This window comes from Lissotriton vulgaris, unplaced genomic scaffold (genome assembly GCF_964263255.1).
Source record: "Lissotriton vulgaris unplaced genomic scaffold, aLisVul1.2 SCAFFOLD_606, whole genome shotgun sequence".
Classification (NCBI taxonomy): Eukaryota; Metazoa; Chordata; class Amphibia; order Caudata; family Salamandridae; genus Lissotriton; species Lissotriton vulgaris.
The window spans coordinates 346,851-372,682 of NW_028252623.1; the positions used below are offsets into that span (position 1 = coordinate 346,851).

The 25,832-nt window shown below is 44.8% G+C and overlaps 1 protein-coding gene across 1 annotated transcript in view; it reads right to left on the reverse strand.

Annotated features, from left to right (window-relative positions):
• The window catches only part of LOC147662093 (uncharacterized), a 358,416-nt gene that overhangs the window by 51,310 nt on the left and 281,274 nt on the right, over positions 1–25,832 (reverse strand). The window contains exon 2 of the mRNA XM_086951116.1: positions 19,371–21,040. Within this exon, the coding sequence (XP_086807242.1) occupies positions 19,371–20,981 (1,611 nt within the window). The 5' untranslated portion in view covers positions 20,982–21,040. The remainder of the gene's footprint in view (positions 1–19,370; positions 21,041–25,832) is intronic.

The following is a 25,832-nucleotide window of genomic DNA, read 5'->3' on the forward strand; positions in this document are numbered from 1 at the left end:
AGGAGAATGGGGTGGTTGGAGCATTAAACAGTGTTGAGTGAGTGTTTGCAGTTAGCATTGCAGTGCTTTGGATTGGAGGCAGAAGCAAAAACAGCATTTGTTGTGAAGGTATAGAACCACTCCCCATTCATTGACTGAAGAATCTTCATTTCTCTTGCATAAAGGAAGAACTCCATGTAGAGGGGCTACCCTGGCATGGTTCAGAAATGGAAGCATGAGGGTAGTTGATAAAAGAAAGCATGTGATGTGTATGTAGAAATTACATGATATTGGGAGAGGGAGCGCAATGGAATACGAAACGAGTGATAATTTCCAAAAGCGATGTGGTAGTGACGGAAGCAGGGATTGAGAAAAAGACAGATGACATACGGAGAATAAGTGACCGACGGGCCAGGAGACCAAAGAAACGCGAGGACTCAGTAATAAAAGTATGTGTGTCGGCGCGACGGCGCGTTAACAACGTTGATTCTGCAACCTGCTACTGCGTTTATTTCCATCTCTCCTGGTATTGTATTACGTTGTTAAATGTTCTTGTAAATACAGTATTATTGCTATTTCATCTTAATGTTCTTGACAGGGATGTGATATGTTCTGGGTGAACAAGAGAATCGGGAGTTTCTGGGCTTCTGAAAGGGAGTCAGAATTGTGGTGGAAATACTCAAGACTTCAGTTGTCTGGAAAGCAGTTGAGAGGACCCATCGCCAACTGTTGTTATCTTTTCTTTTTCAATAAAACTCTTGTCTAGACCAACATTCTTGAAACATATTCCTAACACTGTCAGGAAAGACACATGCCTTCCACGTCAGCATTATTTACAGTGTCACTGTGCGCCATCCTGCTGCCATAGGATAGATGTGGACCCCTCAAACATGGCGGCTGCAAAGGACAATAAGCATGGAAACTGAACTGTCTCGTTGCCTTACTCCATCCGAGTACTTGAGTGATTCTACAAAAGGTCAGTCTGACGCGCCCTGGCTTGTCAACTGCCACTCATTATGAGTGACAGCCCCTTCATTTGACGGTAATTTGTGTAGAGTTCTGTTACAGCAATAAGGAAGTGTCTAGGAATCAGTCCCTTCGGGGCACTTTCCCCTGTTACTCATAACTCATGGCAGACCCACTTGCCGGAGGTGCCACAGGGTGCCAGCTCTGCATACAGAGTGGCGCATAGAGAAGGTACTTTTGCATCTCCCTTTAATTATGCAGACTGGCGGGTGCTTCAGAAACACTTTTGATTTCTCCAACTCGCTTCATGTTCAGTTGATAACACCGGGATCGCGCCTCTGGATCCAAGCTGGGCCATATAAAGCACAGTAGGAAAAGCCAGAATTGCAGAACATATGCCCAAGCTTGGTCTCTCTTTCTGCAGTTTCATCTGGCTCCAGTAGTGTGTGGTACCCTGGTCAGTATTCTAGTGCTGCTGGAATGTGAAGTGTTGAAGAATATGGTATGATGCTGGTAGAACACCACTCTGGCTAGAATGCTGTACACTGGCAGGTGCTGTTGGTTACTTAAAGAGAAAGATGGAGGCAACTCCCATGGGGCACGGGTCATACGCTTTTGCATTTTCAAAATAATTCCTGCTTTAGGATTTTGTTTTTAAAAATACAAAAAGTATATGGATAACGTGGGCATTTATGTGGTGAGCATATAAAGGATCTCTAAATGATTGTTATCTTAATGCAAATGTGCTTGTTCACCTCTACAGTACTCTATGGCAATTGGTACGCTACCATTGCATCATTAATACATCATGGACCTTACATTGGAAAGTGATTACATCACAAGCACGTCACAATGCCTTTACATAGGCGTTTCCGTTGCACTGATTTATTTATTAAAATGTATGTAAGCCAATTTCTTTATATCACCAATGGATAGTTATAGTTAGGGCTGCATTTCCACAGATAATACATTTTTGTTTTGCTGAGAACTTTGGAGCCGTTTTAAGAATCTTCACAAAACGTTTTTTAAATGTGCTCTTTTTTGCCTTGTTTCTTCATTGAAAGTTTCCGGGTAATCCGTGAAGGAGGGGCTGAGAAAAAGGGGGTCCCAAAATGAAAAAATCCCGATGCATTTTCCATAGACTGTTTTGGAACACGATATCGCAAAATGCTTGAACGGAATTGCGCCAAATTTGGCAGGAGGCGAGAACTTCTTTCAGAAAGTGTGTGTTTTCTTTGTGATTTGGTTTTAATCCATTCAGGAGTTTATGACAAATTATGGTAAAAAATATTTGTATATTTAGGACGGTAGGGTTTGAGGGACTCTCGTGAGAGTCCAGCGAGCTCAAATTAAACAAGCATTGGTAAATACATAAGGTTTTGCCTATGTGATTAATAATTAGCTGTGTTTTGTTGTAAATTATAGCTTGCTGAATAGTTGTACAATATAAGTTACAGAAAGTCTGTTGAAGTGTTATGACTGGTTTATGTACATAAAGGCAATATGTGGTATAGAGCGGGTAAGTAATAGCAACATTTTGAAAAATAAAGTGAAAGAGGGAATAATAGAATTAATTGATGTAATCACAATATTATGTGTTAGAGGAGTTCTGACAACGTTTGGGCCAAGTGCCACTGCACCTGCTGCACCATTCAAATCATGGCCCTAGTGCCTGCAAGATAACTGCATTTGTAAGTGCCTGTTTAGTAGTAAAATAGTGCAATATTTGGTGTTTAGAAGAGTTATGACAAATTTTGGGCCCGGTGCCACTGCAACTGCTGCTCCAATTAAATCATGACCCTATCACCTGTAAGGTACCTGCACTTGTGACTGCCTGTTTAGTAGTAAAAATTGCAATATTTGCTATTTAATGGGATTCGTAAAGCTTTGGGTCCCGGTGTCACTGCAGCTGCTGCTTCATTGAAATCCAGGTATTAGTGTCTGCAAGGTAATTGCATTTGTGACTGCTTATTTAGTAATTAAATATAGCAATATTTGATGTTTAGAGGAGTTCTGACAACTTTTGGCCTCTGTGCCACTGCACCTGCAGCACCATTGAAATATTGGCCCTGGTGCCTGCTAGATAACTACACTTGTGACTGCCTGTTTAGTAGCAATATTCTGCGTATAGTGGCGTCCCTTGAGCTTTTGGCCCGGTGCCACTGCACCTGCTGCGCCATTCAAATCAAGCCCCTTTTAATTGCAAGATAACTGCTCTCGAGACTTCCTGTATAGTAGTAAAATATAGCAATATTAGGTGTTTAGTGGGGTGCCTAGAGCTTTAGGTCCTGGTGCTACTGCACCTGGTGCACCATTCAAACCCTATTGCCTGCTAGCCTAGTACTTGAGTGGTTCCACAAAAGATGAGTCTGACTCTGCCTATCAATCGGCCAGTCCATCAAAACCAAAACACTGCTTGTCTCCTGTCCATCGAGTGAAGTGTGAAATGTCTGTATTGATTGTGATTCAGTAGCAAATGAGTGTGTGATGTTCAAAGTACATCCATATCTGTAATGGCTCATCAGTCCTTGCTGCTAAAAAAAGCTATGCGAGACCCATCTCCTAGCAGAGTCTCTACACATGCTTGACAACTGCCACTCATTCTGAGTGACAGCCCCTTCATTCAATGGTAATTTGAGTTATAGCAATAAGGAAGTATCTAGCAATGGGTCCCTTCGGGGCACTTTCTCCTGTTACTCATGACTCGTGGCAGACCCACTTGCTGGAGGTGCCACAGGGTGTCAGGTCTGTATACAGAGTGGCGCATAGAGGGTGTACTTTGCATCTCCCTTTAATTATGCAGACTGGCGGGTGCTTCAGAAACACCTTGGATTTCTCCAACTCGCTTCATCTTCAGTTGATAACACCAGGTTCGCGCCTCATGATCCAAGCTGGGCAATATAAAGCACAGTAGGAAAAGCCAGAAATGCAGAACTTGTGCCTAAGCATGGCCTCTTTTTCTGCAGTTTCATCTGGCTCCAGTAGAGTGTGGTACCCTGGTCAGCAGTCTAGTGCTGCTGGAATGTGAAGTGTTGAATAATATGATATGATGCTGGTAGAATATGCTGCACCATTCAAATCATGACCCTATTGCCTGCTAGGTAAATGCACGTTTGACTGTTTTGTTTAGTAGTAACATGCAGCAATAATCTGGATTGAGTGGGCCCCTAGAGCCTTTGGCCCCAGTGCCACAGCACATGCTTCATCATGCAAAGCAAGTCCCTTTTAACTACAAGGTAACTGCAATTGTGGCTGCCTGTTTAGTAGTCAACTATAACATTATTATGTGTTTAGAGGAGTTCTGACAACTTTTAGGCCTGGTGCCGCAACACCTGCTGCTCCATTCAAATAATGACCCTGTTACCTACAAGATAACTGCACTTGTGACTGCCTGTTTAAGTGTAAAATATAGCAATATTTGGTGTTCAGTGGAGTTAGGACATTTTTGGCCACACTGCCACTGCACCTGCTGCACCATTTACACCAAGTACCTTTCAACTGCATGGTAACTGCAATTGTGCCTGCCTGTTTAGTAGTAAAATATAGCAATATAAGGTGTTTAGATGAGTTCTGAGAACATTTTGGCCCAGTTCCACTGCACCTGCTGCACAATTCAAATCATGATTGTAGTGCCTGAAAGATAACTGCACTTGTGCCTGCCTGTTTAGTTGTAAAATACAGCAATAATCGGTGTTCAGTGGGGTCCCTGGAAAAGTTTGTCCTGGTGCCACTGCACCTGTTGCACAATTGAAATCATGACCCTAGCACTTGCTAGATAACTGCACTTGCGGCTGCCTGTTTAGTTGTAAAATATAGCAATATTAGGTGTTCAGAGGAGTTCTGATAACTTTTGGCCCGGTGCCACAGCACCTGCTGCACCATTCAAATAATGACCCTGTTGCCCGAAAGATTACAGCACTTGCAACTGCCTGTTTAATCGTATATAGCAATATTTGGTGTTTGATGGAGTTGTGACAAATTTGGCCCTGGTGCCACTGTACCTGCTGTACTAATTAAATCAAGCCCTTTTGAACTGCAAGGTAACTGCAATTCTGACTGCATATATAGTAGTAAAATATAGCAATATTAGGTGTTTAGAATAGTTCTGACAACTTTTGTGCCTGGTGCCACTGCACTTGCTGCACCATTCAAATCGTGACCCTGTTGTCTGCACTGGTGACTGCCTAACTAGTAGTAACACATATCAATATTAGGTGTTTAGTGGGGTGCCTAGAGCTTTTGGTCCTGGTTTCACTGCACCTACTGCACCATTTAAATCATGACCCTGTCGTCTGTAAGGTAACTGCACTTGTGACTGCCTCTTTAGCTTTAAATTTTTGCAATAATCTGGGTTTAGTGGGCTCCCTAGAGCTTTTTTGACCCCGGTGCCCACTGCACCTGCAGCACAATTTAAATCAAATCCCCTTTAATTGCAAGGTAAATGAAATTGTGACTGCCTGTTTAGTAGTCAAATATAGCAATATTATGAGTTTAGAGGAGTTCTGACATCTTTTGGGCTGGGCACTACTGCACCTTTTGCACCATTCAAATCATAATCCTGTTGTCTGCAAGGTAACTGCAGTTGTGGCCGACTGTTTAGAGGTAAAATATAGCATATCTCCTGTATATTACCTTTATTTTTCATATGCAATGTTTATTACAACATTTAGAAATTGATGATAATGACCAAATAGATTACGTTGAAAAAATCAATCCAATAATGCCTACAAAGTGCAAAGAAAGGTACTGAGGCATTAATAGGAAATACCACAAACGTTCTAAGGCTAAAGTATCTGCTGCACACAACTAAGTAATAATAAGCAAGCATTCCAGCATAGTGTTAGAAGCTGACTGCCTTCTCTGTGGGGAGAGATCTTGTCTCAACAGTGAATGGGGCTATTGAAAATGCTGCAGCCAGGGGAAGTTAACAAAAAACAAAAGGTCCACACAAAAACGAATTGACACAGTAATTGGGATTTGGGATCTTATAAGAGCCCCCCTTTAAGATATATTAAGTACAAAAGATTTCCCAAGCACAGAGCAAGCGCTGTGTAGGCAAAACCCAAAAACAGAGCTTTCTGATTAGCCTAGAAGCCATTTTTTCCTTGGGCCATCTCACTCGCGGCTGAAGGTCTTGCAGGAGCGAGCACTCTGATAGGCTGGCTGCAACATGAAAGAAAATCTTGCAGCGGCCATTACAGGACTATGGGGCCATTACAGGGCTCATGTTTTGTAAAACATTTGGGGCATTGCTGATCCTACCTGGGATCTTTTATCCAGCAGCTGGTCCCCCCGTGGTCTCCCTCTGCCGCCGCAGCTTTCTGACACCAGAGCGCGGCCGCAGTGTGGGAGGGGACTACAATACACAAGCGCCCTTGCAGCAGGAAGCCGCCACCGCTAATTCCGCGCCAGGAGGTGCTTTAAATTCAGATCAATCCCGCGTTGCGTGACCGCGCGCGGGCAGCGCGGGCTAAGCCCGGGCAAAGGGTGAGCCATCTGTGGCCATCAGGGGCCAGAAGAGGCCAGGCCGGGTCAGCCCCCTAACACCTCCAACATTGCTTGGGACTCAAGCACAGCCAAGTGAGCTGCTAGACATTTATTGAATTCCAAAAACTGTATAATATTGTATGATTTAGTGTGGTATGGTACTACTGCCACCAATTGTAATTTGTCTTCAAGTATGAGTAAATCCAGCCGTAAAGGGGGGGTAGGGGTAGGGGGAGTGGGGACGCTGGATGCTTTTCTCCAATGGGCTGAATCAGTATTGACTAAGGAGATAGAGCACACAGAGAGAAGGCTCTCACTTGATCCACTTAATCAGATTTTAAACCCAGCACCAGGGATAGAGTCAACTGGAGGCAGACTTGTCTGCCCCGACTCCCCGCATGTCCTTTTCCCACGGTGACCTGGTGTTGGCTACACATATGTCAAATACTACATGCTCATCCTCACCCAGTTCCCCTCCCTCACCTCCCACTACACGCACAAGGCAGCTACGGGCTCCACCAGTTTTTAGAGGTAAAGACCTACCTGGGAAAAGAAAAACTAATAGTGCTCCTAAGGGAAGTTGCCAAAATGTAAAACATGCTAGGAATAACAATTCTGCACTTGGGTTGGGAAGCCAAATAGAAAAAGTCACGAATCAGGAAACTCACCCTACGATGCAAGGAGGGTGTAAGTCCATGACATCCGTGCCAGATTCTATTACTGAGGGTATCTTGCCAGAGTTCATTGGGCATATGGAGGAAAGGCTTAGGGCACTTATTTATCCAGTCATGGAGAAACTTGACCTAATTGACCGTAGACTTAACATCTTAGAAAAGCACTTATTGAAATTGCAACCTCCCACCAAAGGGACAAAATCTATACAAGTATGTCCTGACAGTGCTTCCACCTCATCGGCCACTGGCCTGAGTGGCCCCCTGTGGCCCCAGTGGCCTTAGTGCCAAACATACCGGCCCCTGTTACAGGCATAAATCCTGGAGCGAAGTCTGGCCCCAGGGGTCCTGTAGGTAGATTACACCAAACTGGAAATGGCTCTCCTAAGAATGTATTTCTTCACCTCCCTCCGGAGGCATGTCCATACTCATTTTGGTAAATGTCCCAAAAATTCCGGACAGCGAGGGGGAGCATTGGTCCACGCTCAAAAATAAGGCTCTCCATTTTTTGAATAAGAAAACAGTGTTAGGAGAACATCTCTTTAAAAATTGTAAGATGGTGCGAAGGGTGGCCTGGGTGGGACACACTAGGAAGGGTATGGAGGGAGATTGTGTTGTTGTGAATTTTAGTTCTCCAGAGTTGGTGGGGCATACCCTGAGGCAGGCAGGATCATTTAGGATCCATCATGATTGTATCAATGTTTTACCATTGGGTAATTTTTATCCACCCACCCAGGAGCCAACATTAGGAGAGATTACGCAACCCAGGTAGATCCCCCCACTAGTTTTGTCCCATTGAGTAATAGATTTGAGGTTTTCAGCTCACTGGACATGGAAGTAAGTCCAGCTAATACCCATAGAGTGTGTTCACCCTTAGGCCCTAGCTCACCGGAAGTGAATCCCTTTGCCTTGGCAGATAATGCATCATTGAGCAGATCTGTCAACACTAACAGCCTGTCCCAAGAGGTTCTTCGAATTGGGTAAAGAGGAAATGGAGGGTTAGCCGATAGTGGACCTCACGGTCAACATAAAATCGATATTGATCCTGATGCAACATCTTTGGTCTTGTGGAATGTGGAGGGGCTTAGAAGTAAGGTGACATCACTAGATGGGCTGTCTTTTTTAGATAGCAAAGATCTAATATTGCTTCAGGAAACCTGGCAGGTTGCACCAGAGCACAGACCTGGATATCTTAATTTTTATGTACCAGCAATCCCAAGTTTGCGTGGGAGACCTAAGGGGGGTTTACTAACGTGGGTAAGACAAGATAGTAGATATATAGTAAATCAACTGGAGACTAACAGGCACATGCATCAAGCGATTTAGGAATCGCAAACGGTGCGAATCGCAAAATTCGGCCGTTTGCGATTCCCAAATCACTATTTGGGATGCATTAACCAAAAAGTGAAGAAATCGCTATTTTTGCGATTTTTTAAAGTGCGATTGCTTTTAAGGAATCACAATTTTGCGATTCCTTAAAAGCAATGCATGAAACTGAAAAAAATTGCGATTTCGCAATTAGAGAGAAAAAATTACCATGAGGTTGGACCTCATGGTAATTTTAGAAATGTTAGAAAAATGCAATTTTTTGCATTTTTTTAACTTTCATGTTGTGCACACACATGCCCTTAGGGCATGTGTGTACACAACATATGTGCATTGTTTGATTTCAGGGGTGCAACAGGGTGTCCTTTGGACACCCCTGCACCCTTGAAATCGCAATCTCAATTTGCGATTAGCTAATTGCGAATCGCAAATTGAGATTGTCTTCCCATTCATTCCTATGGGCCTCTAGGCCCATAGGAATGAATGGGAAGGGATTCCTTAATTGCGATTCGCAAAATGCTAATCGCAATTAAGGAATTCTAAGAAATCGCAATTTATTTAGCGATTTCTTAATGCATAGGCATTTGCAATTCCTTAATTGCGATTCCTTAAAAATCGCAATTAAGGAATCGCAAATGCCGAGTTTGATGCATGTACCTGAAAAAGCAGTGATATTCTACTAATTCAAGTTCAATGCCCCGAATCTAAGGTTCTTTTTATTTTTAATATTTATGTAAGGGGTTTGCCGGGGGGTAAACCCTCGAACACTATTGAACAGTTAGATGTACTCCTTGAGTTTTATCATAAGAAAGGTAACATCATAGTAGCGGGTGATTTCAATTGCTGTTTTGAACCGTTGGACAGCAATGATAAAGACCTCACCCTGGAAGAAGATTGTTCATCGAATATCCCTCAGCTGACAGTATTGCCAATTAAAAAGTGGACAGAGGCCGCACTCCAGCTCAAAGTTTTATGTGTTGGACAAGGGCTACGTGCAATAAATGGCAGATCAGCTTCTGACAAACATGGGGCCTTTACTTTCAACAATGGTCTACGTAAGAGCCGCATTGATTATATACTCACTAATAAAGAGAATTGGCCCAACATCAAGGACATGATGGTAGTTGAAAGGGTCAAAAGTGATCACGATCCATTACTAATATCATTTAAGTTATTTAAATCCTATCACCAGGAGGCTGCCTCAGATGGTGTTGACATTGTCCTTTCAAATGATACTAGACGGATTAGATGGGCAAATTGCTTAGTGAAAGAGGATAAGATAGCGGCAATGAGGGAATTGAAAATTCAGGCAACAATTGATCTCCAAAAATGTACCTCACAGGAGAAGGTGATAGCAAATGTCATTCTGATCCATACCAAACTTTTTAATCAATTAAGGGGCTTTTTTACAAAAAATGTTTCTAATAGACAGAAGAGGCCTGTTAAAAAGGAAGAACAATGGTGTGGGAAGTCTTGCAGGGCCGCGGACAAAGCCCTGGCAGAGGCAGTTAAAACAAAAGATAGAGACAGAATCAAGAATGCCCGTGCCCTCTATAAAAAAAAGCCCAATATGATGCTAAACGAGCATTGGATGAGGATTATTGGAGGGAGCTGTATTGTCCTAGTAAAGAACGACCAATGTGCACATTTTGGGATATGGTTAAGCTGGGTAGGGGGATTCAAAGGGGAGAACTAATAAACCACGTTCCGCCCAACCTCTGGGTCTCTCGTTATGCATCCCAGTTTGCATCCATAGAAATGGCTAGTGAAACGAGTGAAGATCTTATCCTCTTTAACAAGGATATTACTCCGTAACACTTTGAGAGAACCGGGTTGAAAAGATATTGAATATTATCCCTAAGGATAGAGCACCAGGATTGGACCTGGTTCCAGACGATTTATGTATGCACGATAAGGGGTTTGGGCACCGTATATTCAATCTCTAGCAAATGGTATTGCCAATGGCTCACCCATACCTGATACCTGGAAGGGTGCAGAGATCCTTCCAATCTTTAAAAAGGGGGAGCGCTCAGATCCAGGAAATTACAGGCCTATAAGTTTAATAGATTGTATACAGAAGGTGGTAGCAAGGCTTGTTCTGCAGAGAATCCAAGGGTGGATTGAGGAGGAAGAAGTACTGTCACCTCTCCAGGCAGGGTTCTGCAGTCATACAAGTACAATAGATCAAGTTTTTAGATTTGTTTTAATATATTGGTGGGTGGTAGTGTGGGGGGGGTACACTCTTTGCAGCATTTGTCGACCTTAAATCAGCGTTCGACTTGGTGCCACGAGTAAAAATGTGGGCTGTTCTTCTAGACCAGGGCATGCTATTAGACATGTTGTCCTTTTTAATGAAACTACACGAGGACAATTTTGCCCAAGTTCGATGGAACCAACTGGGGAGTGTAACAGATAAGTTTCCGATAGCCAGGGGAGTACGCCAAGGGTGCGTACTGGCCCCGACCCTCTTTTCACTGTACATCAACAGGGTGATCAATTACTACGAGCATCAACCAACTGATGCCCCCAAGTTGGATGGTAAGTTGATCCCCCTGTTGATGTTTGCAGATGATACTCTATTAATTTTGAAAACACAACAAGGCCTGCAAAAGGCTATAGATGTTTCTGAGGTATTCTGCAAAGACCATGGACTTTCCATAAATGTGAGTAAGACCAAGTTCATGGTCCTCCATAAGTCCAAGCATGTGAGAGGAAAGGTGGCCATGAATGGGGTTCAACTTGAACAGACTCAGGTTTTTTCATATCTGGGTATAACCCTTGCTTCTAAACTAGATTGGAAACATCATACCACCCAGTTGGTTACGAAGCATGCACAGTTAGCAGGTGCCCTAACAAAAGAGTAACTTCTCTCCCACACAAGGCCAATTGCCCCAGCACTCAAAATTTACGATGCGAAGATTGGTGCATCAGTTCTTTATGGGGCAGAATTGTGGGGGTACAGCAATCTTGCCCTATTGACTAGGGACCAAAATAAATCTTTACGTGGAATTACGGGCCTCCCAGTATCTACCCCCTTGATTCTCCTTTTCTATGATCTGGGATCCCAATGTTTGGAGGATATGACCTGTTATAGACCAGTGGCATACTGGAGGAGACTGTGGGTTACCCCAGATCTCTCCCAGTATGCACGGGCATTTCTTGAAGTTAGAGACGCTGACAGGGCACAAAAAATCCCGTGGATGAGGGAGGCAAGGGCAACATATATTGCTATGGGCCTAGTCAGTTTGTGGGAAGATCCAACAGCCAATATATTCCCACCTAGAAAAACATTTAGAGAACTTTATTGGAGCATGGTTTCATTGAAAAGATTTGGTAACTGTACCAGTCCGTCATTAACTGCAGACTTTTTGGAACTAAAACACTCAACTGCTCTTAAGGGAAATTGGGATTGTATTACCGTTCCTGAGGATAGGAAGAGATACCACCAATTTAGGGTTGGTACACTACCCATAATTCCTTCACTGCCAAATGGAGCGGAGGCTACGACCCCAGTTGTCCTTTCTGCCCTACTCAAAGTATTGGCCACATTTTATTTATCTGTCCCGAATATAAAGCCCAAAGGCAGACTTGGTTGAAACCTATCTGCTTGGAGCTGGGACTTAAAACAGGTTGTGAGTCTCTAAGGATTCTTAAAACAAATAGCTCTCAGCTTGTGGTTATAGCTGTTGCAAAGTTTCTACACTGGATGTGGATAATTTGAGCATGTAAATCATATTTACATTGATTATTTATGTATTTCTTTAAAAAAAAAAGAAATTATATACTATGATCATGCTACCCAAAGATCATATATGGACATTTACTGTACATGGAACCTTCTGTATTCCTTTTTTTATCTTTGAATTTTTTTTATAATATAATCAAACGTGTATAAAACTGATGTTAAAATGAATGTTACACGCTAATTAATGTACTTAAATTATTTTTTTAGTGGTTGGACGGATGACAATTTGTTATATCGTCTTGATGTCACTCTGTGTTATGAAATCAGCTACATGATATGTTACCTTACTGGTTTTAAAGTTGTTATTTTTTATAATGCTGTCTCTTATGATTCAAAAATCAAAATAAAGACTTTATGAATGAATAAATGATTTAAAAAACAATATAGGGGTTGAGATACCCTGACCCCCGTTTCCTTTTGGCCAATATTTTTTTTTTCAATTCTGTGATTCTTCGGGACTTCTGAGGGATTGTGTGGGAAAAACAATAATGGCACTGCCATTGTAGTTTTTAAATAATATGACCTCCGGCCTAGGACAGGACCTAGGCATCAATGTATAAAATGATTTGGGTAGGAGGGCATGTGTGCCCCCCCCCTCCCACCCCAAGCCGATCATTGCCCTTGGGCCTGGTGTAAATATTGAAGGGGAGTCATGCTTGCGGCCCCCCTCCCCGAGACGATCACAGCACCAGGGACTCCATCCCCCAGGGTCAGATGTAAATATTGAAGGGAAGGAGGGATCACCTCCCCCCCTCCTCGAGCTGATCATAGACTCAGGGACCCCATCTCCCAGGACCCGGAGTAAATGTTAAAAGGGAGAGGGACACTTGACCCCCTTGTCTTCCGGGCAGGCCACTCACAGGACACTGTTTCCCTGCCCCTGAGACCTGGGGCAGGGACAACTTGTCTGGTCCCACAAGGCAGGAGCTTTAAAAATGCTCCCGCCAGGGGGTTGGGGGAACCAGACATTTGTTTCCCTGCCTGCACCTGTGTGGTCAGGGAAACTCAGATTGCTCCCGTCCAGCAAGGGTGGTGAAAAATACCTGCTCCCGCTAGACAGGGGCATTGCCAGCTCACGATGTACGAAGGATGGGTGCATGAGGAGAGCCAGTGGGCCCCCGGGGGCTCTGGGACTTCCCCCGCATCCCCGAATGTTCAAAGTCCTGTAGGTGCTGCGGTGTGTCCGGGGCTCCCACTTTATGTCCCAGGGGACGGGGTTCTCGGGACCTGCAATGACTCGGGGGGGTGGGGCACAAAATATCTCTAGCTATCTCATTAACCAGCTAATGTGGCTTACCAGCACCCTGACATTTGCTGTACACACACACCTCTGCAGCAAGGGCCTCAACCCCATCGGCCATTTTACAAGGTAGTCCGTTTGGCCATTTAACTACACCTGAAGAGCTTTGCTATAATATGTATCAGTGTCAATTTCATTTGGGGCAGAGTTTGTGCCAAAAAATGCCTACGCTGAATTTGCAGCTCAATACGTCACCTTTTTTCTGCCTAGTGTGGCTCCATCTGCTATTTCTGCCATTTCTACGATCATTTTCTGGGTTGCCTGAGTAAATGTTCACATCACTGTTTTTCCTGCTCATATTAATATAAATATGTGTGATGAAATATAAACATATTCATTGAAAATATGCAACAACACAAGGCTTTATGGAATATGCCTTGTAAAAAAACTGTAATGTACCAATTAAATGCCCACACCCTGTCTTCTTTTGATACCCTGGTCTGAACTGGAAATATTTATTTTAAAGCACTGTCCGGCGCTTTTTGAAATACGAAAAAAAGAATAAACTCTAAGGCTACATAAAGCAGATTGTCCCAAAAGGTTTACAACAATGAGCTGGAACGTGACGGCATGAAAACCCCTTCCAGAGAGAGCGCATCCTACAATTCGATCTGTGAAATCAGTGTGCCTCCAAGTTCACATTAAACCCCAGTAGAGGGCAGTAAAGGATCGAAGTGGAAGCACATTTCCCAGATTATGTCCAAATGAAAAGCAACGCGCGCCCGCTGCAAAAGTAAATTAAATGTCAGAAAACAGTTAATGAAATTTATCAGAGCTATTTTGAGCTGTAGGCACGCATTGGTAAAAAAAATGGAAGCGGATGGTTGGAGGAAAGAGAAACAGACTCCCTGCAAGTGAAGTAGATTGTTTTTTTACTGCGTAAAATGTGGCGTTAAAGCCAGAGCAACCGACTTTGGAACTGGTGAAGCGGGTACGAGTCTCGGCGCGGTCTCAACATCCTGTGATTCTGGGCAAATCACTTAGGGGCAGATTTACAAGCCCCTTGTGCCTCTTTTGCGCCGCCGTTGCGTCACTTTTGTGACGCAGCGGCGGCGCAAAAGATGCGCCATGGTGCGGGCTATTTACAACGTGACGCATCTGGGAGATGCGTCACGTTGTAAAGCCCTGCGCCTTAAGGAGGAACGCCTCCTAAAAGTGGCTGAGTGAAATCTACAAGATTTCACAAAGTCACTTTTAGGCCAATGCTACGTCAAAACCCTGCGCCTGCTTGAAGCAGGCGTAAGGTTTTACGCAGCATTAGTAGAATGGGTCCCCCAGAGCATTGCTGGAGCTGCGTCGCTCATGGGACGCAACTCCAGCAATGCGAAACCTTTACGGCACAGATGCGTGACGCATCTGTGCCGTTTTTGCCCCATGGTGTGCCGCATTGTAAATGCGGCGCATCATGGGTGGCGGAGGCATGGCGCACAATTACTGGCGCATCCCTGCTATTTTGCAGGGATGCGCCAGTAATTGTAAATATGCCCCTTTATCTCCCCGTGCTTACCAAAAATAAATGTGTCCTTGTGTAACTTAACTGGTGCTCATGTAAAGCGCTCCAATTCCTTCGGTCTTGTTCGTGCTATATAAATCTGAAGAAGAAATAGTGTCACTGGGACAGTTCTAAACATCCCACTGTATAGATGGTACTAGACATATTAAAAATTTAAGGCAAAGAGAGTTAATACAGCACAGTCTCTGAAAGAAGGGTTAAAACAGAGCTGTCCAGGTTGGAAAGTAGGTGCTGGACTGCTTGCTCTCCATTGTCCCTGGAAGCAGGACCGCCAATTTGCTGGGCGTGTGCTCGGGGCGCTTGGTAGGCTGGGCGTCTGCTCGGAGTGCCTGGTAGGCTGGGCGTCTGCTCGGGGCGCCCGGTAGGCTGGGCGTGTGCTCAGGGCGCCTGGTAGGTGGGCGTCTGCTCGGGGCGCCCGGTAGGCTGGGCGTGTGCTCAGGGCGCCTGGTAGGTGGGCGTCTGCTCGGGGCGCCCGGTAGGCTGGCGTCTGCTCAGGGCGCCCGGTAGGTTGGGTGTCTGCTCAGGGCGCCTGGTAGGTTGGCGTCTGCTCGGGGCGCCCGGTAGGTTGGGTGTCTGCTCAGGGCGCCTGGTAGGCTGGCGTCTGCTCGGGGCGCCCGGTAGGTTGGGTGTCTGCTCAGGGCGCCTGGTAGGCTGGCGTCTGCTCGGGGCGCCCGGTAGGTTGAGTGTCTGCTCAGGGCGCCTGGTAGGTGGGCGTCTGCTCGGGGCGCCCGGTAGGCTGAGTGTCTGCTCAGGGCGCCCGGTAGGTGGGCGTCTGCTCGGGCGCCCGGTAGGCTGAGCGTCTACTCGGGATGCCCAGAGCTTCAAATAAAAGTCTGACACCAGCGTGAGAGAACTGCTTCTGCATTCCTTCCTCCGTGGCTGCTGCATTCTTTTTATTCTTTCAATCATGTTATCCAACTGTTGAGTATGTTGTTGCGTACCCTTAGTTTGAGGACTAATGGCCTTATTTACAAGAAAGTAACGCATCGCAGCATCACAAGCCATTTGGTTGCTCCGGGTGGATGTATGACGTTACAACGCATACTTTTACCACGCATACCTTTACAACGCGGTATTTACAACGAATACCGTTACAACGCATAGCGCTTAGAGGTGCTGGATAGTGGTAAGTATAATTTTCTATTCCAACTCCAGTCCCCGTGGACCCTAGGGAAGGTGTTGGATAGAAAATTAAACTTATTCCCTATCCTAGAGCGCCCCCCAGCGCAATGCGTTGTAATGGTATGCGTGGTAATGCCTGCGTTGTAATGGTAGTGCGTTATAAAAACTTTGTTGTAAACGTTGCATACCGCTCCGGGTAGGTCACTTTCAAAGCACTGGAATGCGTCATATTTACAACACTATGATATCATTGAGATCGCCCCTGCGCTGGCGCACAACTGGCTGCCATACGCCAACGCAGGCACCCTTGTACCATGGTGCAAGGGTGTCTGCATTTTAGGGAGATTGTTTTTGTGCAGGAAAGGGCAAACAATCACAAAAGATGTTTTCCTCTTTCTATGCGTGCTGCAGGATGCATAGAAAGAGGATAAAACAAGGAGAAATAAAAGAATTTTGCCTCGAGGCGCCTCATCACACCCCCTCTGTGGAGGCGTAGGATTCTTCTGGTTTACGAAACTTTGTAAATCTGGGAATGCGGAAGAATCCATGGGTGTTGTGTGGGAACACCCAGGGAGTGCCCCTTTCACACAAAGTGCTGTGTGAAAAGGGGCCGTATTTATAGGGCCATGCAAAGCCACACAGGTGCAGAAAAAAGTGACGCACTGGCGGCGCAAGGGGCTTCTAAATTTTCCCCAGAGTGTGGGAACAGTGGTTGGGAATGGAGGGCTGTGGCAAGCACCAGTTTACGCTCAAGTAGGCTAAAGTATCTGTCACTGACGTGAGCAATCTGCCTGCCAAAAGCCACATATCCTTTTTCCACAGAGGCAACTGCAGCCTGACCGACCCCCACTGCCCCTACCTGCAATGCCACATGCCATTACCTATGTTATCTACTAAGCTACACTATACGGCAATGTGCCAATTTGGTCTATTCTGTGTTACCCCAAGCTCTAATAATGGCCTGTGAGACATATTATTACTTTATTTTAATGTATATTGTTTTTTTTTTAAACTTGGTGCTTTTCTCCAAAATAGAAAGACAGCACTACCATGTGGTGGACTAGGGGAAGTAACTGCAGGTGTAGAGAAGCGAGTGCCAGTGCTGAGCACCGGAAAACACACCACAATATAAGCACTGCTGATATCCCTCCTAATGGCTTCACAGCTGGTGCCTGTCACCAGGGAGACAAAAACTCAACCACTATAAGTAGGTATTATATTCTGGTTCAGTTGCCTACTTAACACAGGAACAAGAATGTGAAAGGAATATTCCATGCAATCAAACGTTGACCATATTAGCATGTGTAGGCATAGTGTTTTTGTATTCTATTCTTTTGTTGCATTTTGATTTTCATATTTCTGTGTTCTTCAAGGAAACATAAAACTGCAAGTATCAGAATGCAAAGACCTAAAAGATGAGCTATGTCAGGATTCTCCAAAGGCGGTCCAGGAGGGCCGGATCCATGCCAGATTTTTAGCATTTCCTATTTAGCTAAATGTAGATGTCTTAAAAATCTGGCATGGATCCAGCCCTTCAGGACCAACTTTGGAAAACCCTGAGCTAGAAATATCTGACATGTGGTAATAGGACGTCTGGGTATTTGATACTGTGGCGCCACATTCGCTCCCCCTATCTTTAACTGTCGCCTGTGCTATGGCTTGGAAATTCTAGAGTCCTTGTTTGGCCAAATGGAAAGTGTTTTGTTTTACAGAGAAATGTCTTCAATACCCCCAATGAAATAAGTGGGTGTTGTTTTTCCCAGCCATTTTGAATACCTACGTCAGGTGTGACATTAATGCTTCATTACAAGTGGGTCCCAACTCCTGATTGGAGCTTTAATTTCATTTTCTGCTCCAACTAGGACTCAAAGTTGGGTGATAAGTGCACACCATGTGGGTGCTTGTATCAGTTGAAACCAGACACAGATAAGGTGAGAAAAATGCATGAAATCTGAGTTTACACACCCTGGAAAGGGAAAAGGACTCACAATTAGTAAGTATCCCATATACCAAGGTCTTGAACGTGGAAAGATGCAATAATTGTGCACCGGTTAAACACCACAAGCAGTATTGCAATTGTGGGTGTGCAATTACCTCCGCTGTTTTTGCGCAAGAGTCAAATTGACCCTCCAAAAGGGGGAACGAAAATTGGGTGTGAAAACTCCTCACCCCATCAGAAGTGTGACAAAGAGGCGAAGAATGGATTGGTGGGAGAGTGTACTTTTGAGGAGGATAACCAATCAGAGTGGAAACACTAGCCTATGATTGTAACTCCCTTAATGTATCATAAAGTCACCTACCAGGTGTGCAGACCTGCCTGTGGGTTGAGCACTCCCAGGGGGCATGTGGTAACCAGCGCTATCAGATACTTACACTCCTGTGAGTTGACTCCTCTGCTGTCCACTGACACTATTATTTTTAATGATCCGATGTACAATTTTATTTTATGTGTATAGAAGTGTTTATGGCATTAATTAACTGAAACAAATTCTACAACTGCAGCCTCTATGAGCACTTTGGGAGAAAATTGATGAAACCACTCTCTGCCTGTTCAGTAATCAGGGACTTTGTTGGACTGGGTCACAGTTTAACTCAGGGTGAGTTAGGTCTTCAGTCTACAAATTTGTAACCAAGATAACTAGTGATTTCCTGTAATACCTTGAGTATAAAGCAATGAGCATCTGGCTGTGTTCACTTGTAGTGGGGCAGCATGTCCAACTTTGAAAATTTGCTATTCGAAGAGGGAACAAACGCAGGATGCCCACTGGAAGGGAGAAGAAGGGAGAAGGTATGGGGTCGTAGCTCAGCCGGTGAAGCTTGGATCTGGGATATTGAGCAATTTCTGGCCCTAAGACACACATATTGTGTTTCTGGGCAAATTACTGAACCCGATGTGCTGAAAAATGGACATATGGGTTAAATGTCATGCAGTCGTAAATATATCAATATAATGTCTTGTGCAATTCAAATCTGCAAATCCCAGATTGGTTAACACATTCAAGATGGTCTTCCAACACCTCCCATTAATGCATATCACTAAATTGATATCCAGCTGTGTTTCGGCTATATAAAATCTCAAATACATTGACACTTCTCTCATGTGAATCTTTTTACCTTGCTAAAGCATATAGATGAGTCTGACATCAATCAAAAACATATTTTATGAATAACAATCCCTATTCAATTTCTTTGTGGGAAATGAATACATATATGTTCATATTATGCATTATCCGAAGTATATGAAAGAAACTTGGTTCGTACCTTTTCGTCATCATTGGACGAGCTAGTGGTCGACAGGCTCAGCGAAGAATTGTGAGACCCATTGAACTCCGAGCCCTCTGAAGATTGCTCTTCCGGTGATCCTTTTTCGGCAACTAAACTGTTGGTGTCTTCAGTGATAGCAGCCTCTGTTCGTCCCAGGGAGCTTTTCTCTGGTCCGTCATCTTCATCACAGCTGTCCCTCACCACATACACTGCGGTACACATACTATGAGTATCCAATAAGGTACTGGATTCAGTTTGATGACCTGATGAGTATGGCTCAGGATGAGGCTGTTCAACAGACAGCGGGACATCTGTCGAGCAACCAGTGTCCTCAGTTAAATCAGAGGGGCACGAACTCTCAAAAAGGTCCAAGTGCAAGCTTTGTTTTAGCACATCCTGTAGCGGTGTTGAACTTCTCGGAGTTTGGTTGTCTTGTATTCCAGAATCAGGAGATTGGAGAGGAGTGATTTTGGAATAAACCACCTGGAGTTTCTGATTCTCTATTAAAAATGAGCTATGTTGGGAAGTTCTCACTTGCTCCTGGTACACTGGTATGGAGGAAGACGCTTCCTCGTTAGAAGGCGCTCTGGAAGACCCTCTCCATTTCCTTGCTGCGACTGCTACATTGTTGAAGAATCGAAATACTCCCCCCAGATTTTTGGCTTTGGTTCCGTTGTTCGATCGCTGAGGTTGCTCACCTCGTTTATCGAGGTCAGAAGAAGAATTAGATACGTTATCAATTCTATCCAGAGATTTTATATTGTCTATGCTGGGTTCATCCAACTTTGAGTTATCTTTACTAGTCCGTGAGATCCCTTTTAGATAACTCCAGACGTCAGTGCTCCGTCCTCTCCGGAGTTCTGGCTGGATCTTATTGCACCTTCTCTGAATTTCTCCCTCGGCTATAGTCGAACTCTTTGAGTTTTCAAAATTAAAATCCTGTCTCCTGCTTGAAGGCAGTGTGCTGCTGTTGCCGACACCTGCTTCCCCGTGCAGTCGGACATTGCTATCTCTCAACCAGCGACTGTCATTAGGATCAAAGTCTGATGCAGTGATGTTCAATTCCACGTCTTCGAAGGAGGAATCCAAGTCATCGATGTATCCTGCATAGGAATGCCGAAAAGGCCTTTGACTCTCCACTAACCTCCTCGTCCTGTAGATCGAACTCAGCCTGTCTTCCTCCTTGTTTTCTATAGAAATGCCGGTCACTGTGGTTTCTGAGTGTTTCTCAACTGAGTTCTTAGAGAAGTTGGAAGAACGCAATCTCTTGATAGACCTCATCCTCTCAAAGAAGGACATCCTTGGTTTGGGGTCTATGATCTCACCAGTTAAGATCATGGATTGCGGCCGCTTGGCACGACCAGAGTTCAATCTCTTTCTGCGAACAAATCCCCAGATTCGAGTGCTTTTGGCCTTTTTCTCATACTTGACGGCCAACTCTTCAATTGATGGTTCCATGGTCATCCCATTGGTGTCACTGCGGTCACAGTCCGAGATCTTCATACTGTCAATGTTTTTTTCCTCTGATTTGGTTTTGAAATTTCTTTTGACATAGCCATTTCTAGCTAGGGGTACAGCAGCTTGTTGAGTGTCATCTTTCATTGCCATATCACTTCTCAAATGGTGAAGTACACATCACATGACCGTGTGCTTTTGTTGCGAAAGTTCTACAGAGAAAAAGAGAAAACACTAGAATTAGAAATTTTACCTCCTTGTATCTCTTTAAAGCAAAAACATATAAGTTCCAAAAGAACCTGTCTTTTTCAAGAACATCATTATCAACATGTGTGCATGTGATTGGGATTACACTGCATTGTAAACCTTGCATGCTCTTCCACTGATCAGGATTCCAAAAACATATATTTACTTAATTGTGATGGATAAAACAAATACAAATATGCCTCTAATCAAAAAAGCTAATAAAAAATTGCTCAATTGCTTCCATGGTGCGCTCTGAAAGTCAGCATTTCTCATATAAAGAGCGGACTTGGCATATTTTTTGCCATAAGTACCAAATATTTTACCATTTTGTTTCACCCTGCCCTTTTTGATGTGTGAAAATGTTGTTTCACTGTTGATAGCTGAACTTGGTGTCTCACATTGGAAAAACAGTTTAACGGAAAAAGCTGATCAACTGAGTGAGGATTTTATGTCGGGCACATATTCTTTCCTCCTAGTCAGACCCATTTACTTTATTACCATTGGACAGCCCTTTATTTTTATTTTAGAGTTCCTACTTTCAGGGACTTTACAAACCTTCCCGAGGTATGCATGGAGATTTGTCTGCAAGCTCTGGCAGACGGAATTCGCCAGCTATCATCATGTATGACCTATGACCTGTGACACCTGCTCCCTGGTTGGGTTATTCCCTGATGATTTTGATTTGAACAAGATTTATAGAGCGCAGCAAATACCCGTGGGCGTCAAGGCACTAATGAATTCCTGCTGTGTACGATTTGCTTTACAATTCTGATTTGCTTCCACACATGATATATGAGTATAAGTTAGCTATAATAAAAGTTTTCAATTACTCATTCAGCATTCTTTTCTGAAATCTTGCTTGTTTCAGCCACCACTTTCTCATTACTTCGTTCACATCGCCTGATCTGCTTTGTAAGTGAAAAAGATGGTTTGTATGTTTTCCCATTGAAAGTGTCTACAACCTCCGGGATTTAGCTGCTCGAGGAAGAATTTGTTGGCTTTTAGGGGGCACTATAGTAGTGAACAGAGCACCCTGCCATCGAAGTGTGCACTCACCACTGCTGACCCACGAGGAGGAAAGAAGGGATGGCGACGTGTATATTTCTATTAAATTGACAGAAACTCCAATGCCGGCTCTGGTTAGCTATTACTGCAATGCTAACATATTGTCTTTTTGTTTACATTTCTATTTTCCACTTGTGGTAATATGTTTCGAGCACTCACTGGGATTACCTTGCGTCTTGTCTGGTCTTAGTGTTAAATAAAGAACTATAGTTGTTTTTATCTTTGCTTCTCATAGCAAAGAGGGGACACACATATCTAAATTTACCCTGGTGATTGCACAGGATACATATATGGCTGAGAGGTCTAAGGGAACTATAACAGAGGACCAAAAACTCCCATATCTCACATCAAGTAAACCTGGAACAAGTTCTTAGAGTTCAGTCGCTAAACTATGTTCTTATTCCAGGTAAGTAGCAATGGGACATGAATACTGTAATAAGAAAGCTAGAAAAGTTTTTTTTATTTTGTTTGCAGGTTTCTATGTATCATAAAGTTAAGGGAATTTGAATTTGAATTTAAAAACATTTATTCAGCGCATTTTTACCCAGCGGTTTCATGGCGCTATGTGTGATGCAGTGGACAGCAGCAGTTGGAAGAGGTTAGGCAGTGTAAGCTTGCGCAAATAGGGAGGTTTTGAGATCCTTCCGAAACTGTAGGTAGGAAGGTGATGTGCGGAGGGCAGCAGGAAGGGAGTTCCAGAAAGCCGGAGTAAGAACAGCGAACCTCGCTCCACCAGCCTTCTGTTTTTTAAAACGGGGGGTAGCTAGAAGGGCCAGATGAGTGGAGCGAAGTTCTCTGCCTGGAAGGTAGGGCTTGATGGCAGAGCATATGAACTCGGGGGCAGTGCCCGACCTAGCCTGGAAAGTGAGGCAGCCAAGTTTGAAAAGGGCGTGCTCTCTCACCGGAAGCCAATGTAGTGCTTTGAGTAGTGGAGTGGCCCGATGGTATTTAGGAAGGCCGTGAATCAGGCGGGCAGCCTGGTTCTGTACCAACTGCAAGCGGTGGATCGCATAGGCAGGAGCCCTATTATAGATTATGTTGCCATAATCAATGCGAGATAGTACCATGGCCAGCACGATGATTTTTAAAGCAGAGGGGGAAAAGAAACGGGAGACTTTCCTTATTATTCTGAGGGAAAAGAAACAAGAAGAGACCACTGAACCGACTTGTGAATGAACAGAGAGTTGTGAGTTTAAGAGGATCCCAAGAGTTTTAACTTTAGGTACAGGGAGTGGAGGGACACCAAGTGACGGGGGCCAAAAGGAGGGGGACCACGGACTGCAACCACCTCCGGTCAAGACCAGCTCGGTCTTGTCCGGATTGAGTTTGAGGTGGTTGCAGTTCATCCAGTCCTGAATGAACGTCATAACTGTCTGGACATTCTGGGCGGATGAAGGTGAGTGGGAAAGGTTGAAGATTAGCTGGAGGTCATCGGCGTAATTGAACACCGTGACCTCCAGCTGCTGTAACATAAAAATAAGGGGGTAGATGTATAAATTAAACAAAAGAGGGGAAAGTGATGAGCCCTGGGGGACCCCACACTCTACCTTGCGGGAGGCCGCGGCGAAGCCAGCCAAATGGACCGCTTGGGCTCTCCCGGCTAAGAAGGACTCGAGCCACGAGAAGGCCAGGCCCTCTATGCCCGCCGCCCTGACACGGTTGAGGAGGATGGAGTGGTCCACTGTGTCAAAAGCGGCGGACAGGTCCAGGAGGATCAGGGCTTGCAGAAGGTTGATGTCAATACCTTCACGCAGTTTGTCCATTACTGAAATCACCACCTTCTCCGTAGAGTACAGGGGACGGAAACCGGCTTGACAAGGGGAGAGGCAGTGATTTGCCTCTACATGGGTGCTCAGAGTGGTTGTGACATGAGTTTCGAGAACTTTTGCTAAGTAGGGCAGGAGGGAGATAGGGCGGTAGTTGGAGGGAGAAGATGAGTCGGCGTCAGTTTTTTTTATGATTGGAATGACAACCGCCGATTTATGTGGGCTGGGGACAGTGCCGTGTGTGAGTGAGTCATTAAGAAGGGTCAAGGGTGGGGTGGGGCAGGCTGAAAAGATTTCCCTAAGGATGTGAGCTGGGGCAAAATCCAGGGGGGAGCCTGATTTAACCCGATGAAGCAGCGGGAGAATGTTGTCATTGGTTAACAGCGGAATAGTGGTCAATTTAAGGGCAGTGGGGGGTGGGGAGGGATTGACAAATGTAGGGGAAGGCGGGGGGATGTTATGTTTAATTTTGGCAACTTTGTCAATAAAGAACTCGTTGAGCGAGTTGCAGGGGGACTGGGAAGGGGGAGTGGTAGCCGTAGCTCTGCTGGATGATGCCAGTTCATGGTAGGGGTGGGCGGAAAATCCGTTCCGCTCGCGGATTTTGCGGATTTTCGGGAAATCCGCAATCCGCGAGATTTGCGAATCTCCCGCAAAATCCGCAAATCCGCGAGCAGCGGATTTGGCTCGCACTGCTCGCACTGTTCGCGTGAGTTCGCGCCCCGCGAATAAGTGCGAATAAGTGCAAAATTGCAGAAATACGCTCTTAGCAAAACTGAAAGTAACTACTTACCAGGTTCAAAAGTTCAGGCTCATCATTAGTAGCCATTTTCTGTAGTGCTTCCTGAGGGGCCCCTCCAGAGTTCAGTTGCAGGTTGCAACTATTATGTGACCCTGCTCTGAACCTCAGAATAGTTACATATATGCCACAAAGGTCCTGAATTACAGCTAAGGGAGACAAGCAGGAGCCAGGCTGGAGGTTCAAATCCATTATTCAGCCCCTAATTCATTATTGTCAGTTGGGGCAGGGCAGGTGTTGTAACTAATTTTGCAACAATGAAAGCACTTAGCAAGTTCAAAAGATCACTAATCAGGAAGCACTAAGGAAGCAGGTGCCAGCTAAAAAAATATTCTGTGACACATTAATCAGCCCCAAATTAATTCAGGTCACTTGAGGCAGGGAAGGTGTGCTTGTTGCCACAATAATGTACACTGACTGGACAACCAGAGGGTGCTGTGATGAAACAGAGGGTGGCATGGGTGGGCCAGAGGGTGGCATGAGTAGTCAGAGAGTGGCAGTGGTGACAGAGAGTGGCAGTGATGAAGAAGAGTGTCCCAAACAGGCTGGACACGTAGAAACAACAAGTTCGCGAAACTTGCGACCCGACAGGTAAGTTCGCAATTTGCGACATTGTACAAAACCCTCGCGAACTGGCAGAAACCCGCGCAAACACAAAAAAAAAAAAAATCCGCAAATTCGCGGAAATTCGCGGATTTTGCGGATTGCGAATCCGCAAATCCGCAAAATTCGCGAACGCGAGATCCGCAAAATTCGCTCATGCTTAGTTCATGGACAGTAGAGAAGATTTCCTTCGAGTGGGACTCTGCTGCCATAATCCTGCTCGTATAAAACTCGGTTTTGGCCTCGAGGATGCCCTTTTTGTAAATTTGTAGAATGGACAAATAGATTGTCTTTTGCTTGGGGCTGTAAGTTCTTCTCCACGCTCGCTCGGCCCTCCTTGCAGCTAATTTCTTTTCTTTTAGGTCTGGGGTAAACCACCGATTGGCTGCATGGGCCCGCTTGACTGTAAGCCGCCTTAGGGGAGCGAATTTGTCGCCCGCCAGGGTCAGCCAGTTGTTAATAGCGGCCAGCTGGGAAGTAGCTGCAAGGCCTGAGAGGTCAGGGCTGGTATTGGCCAAGGTTGAG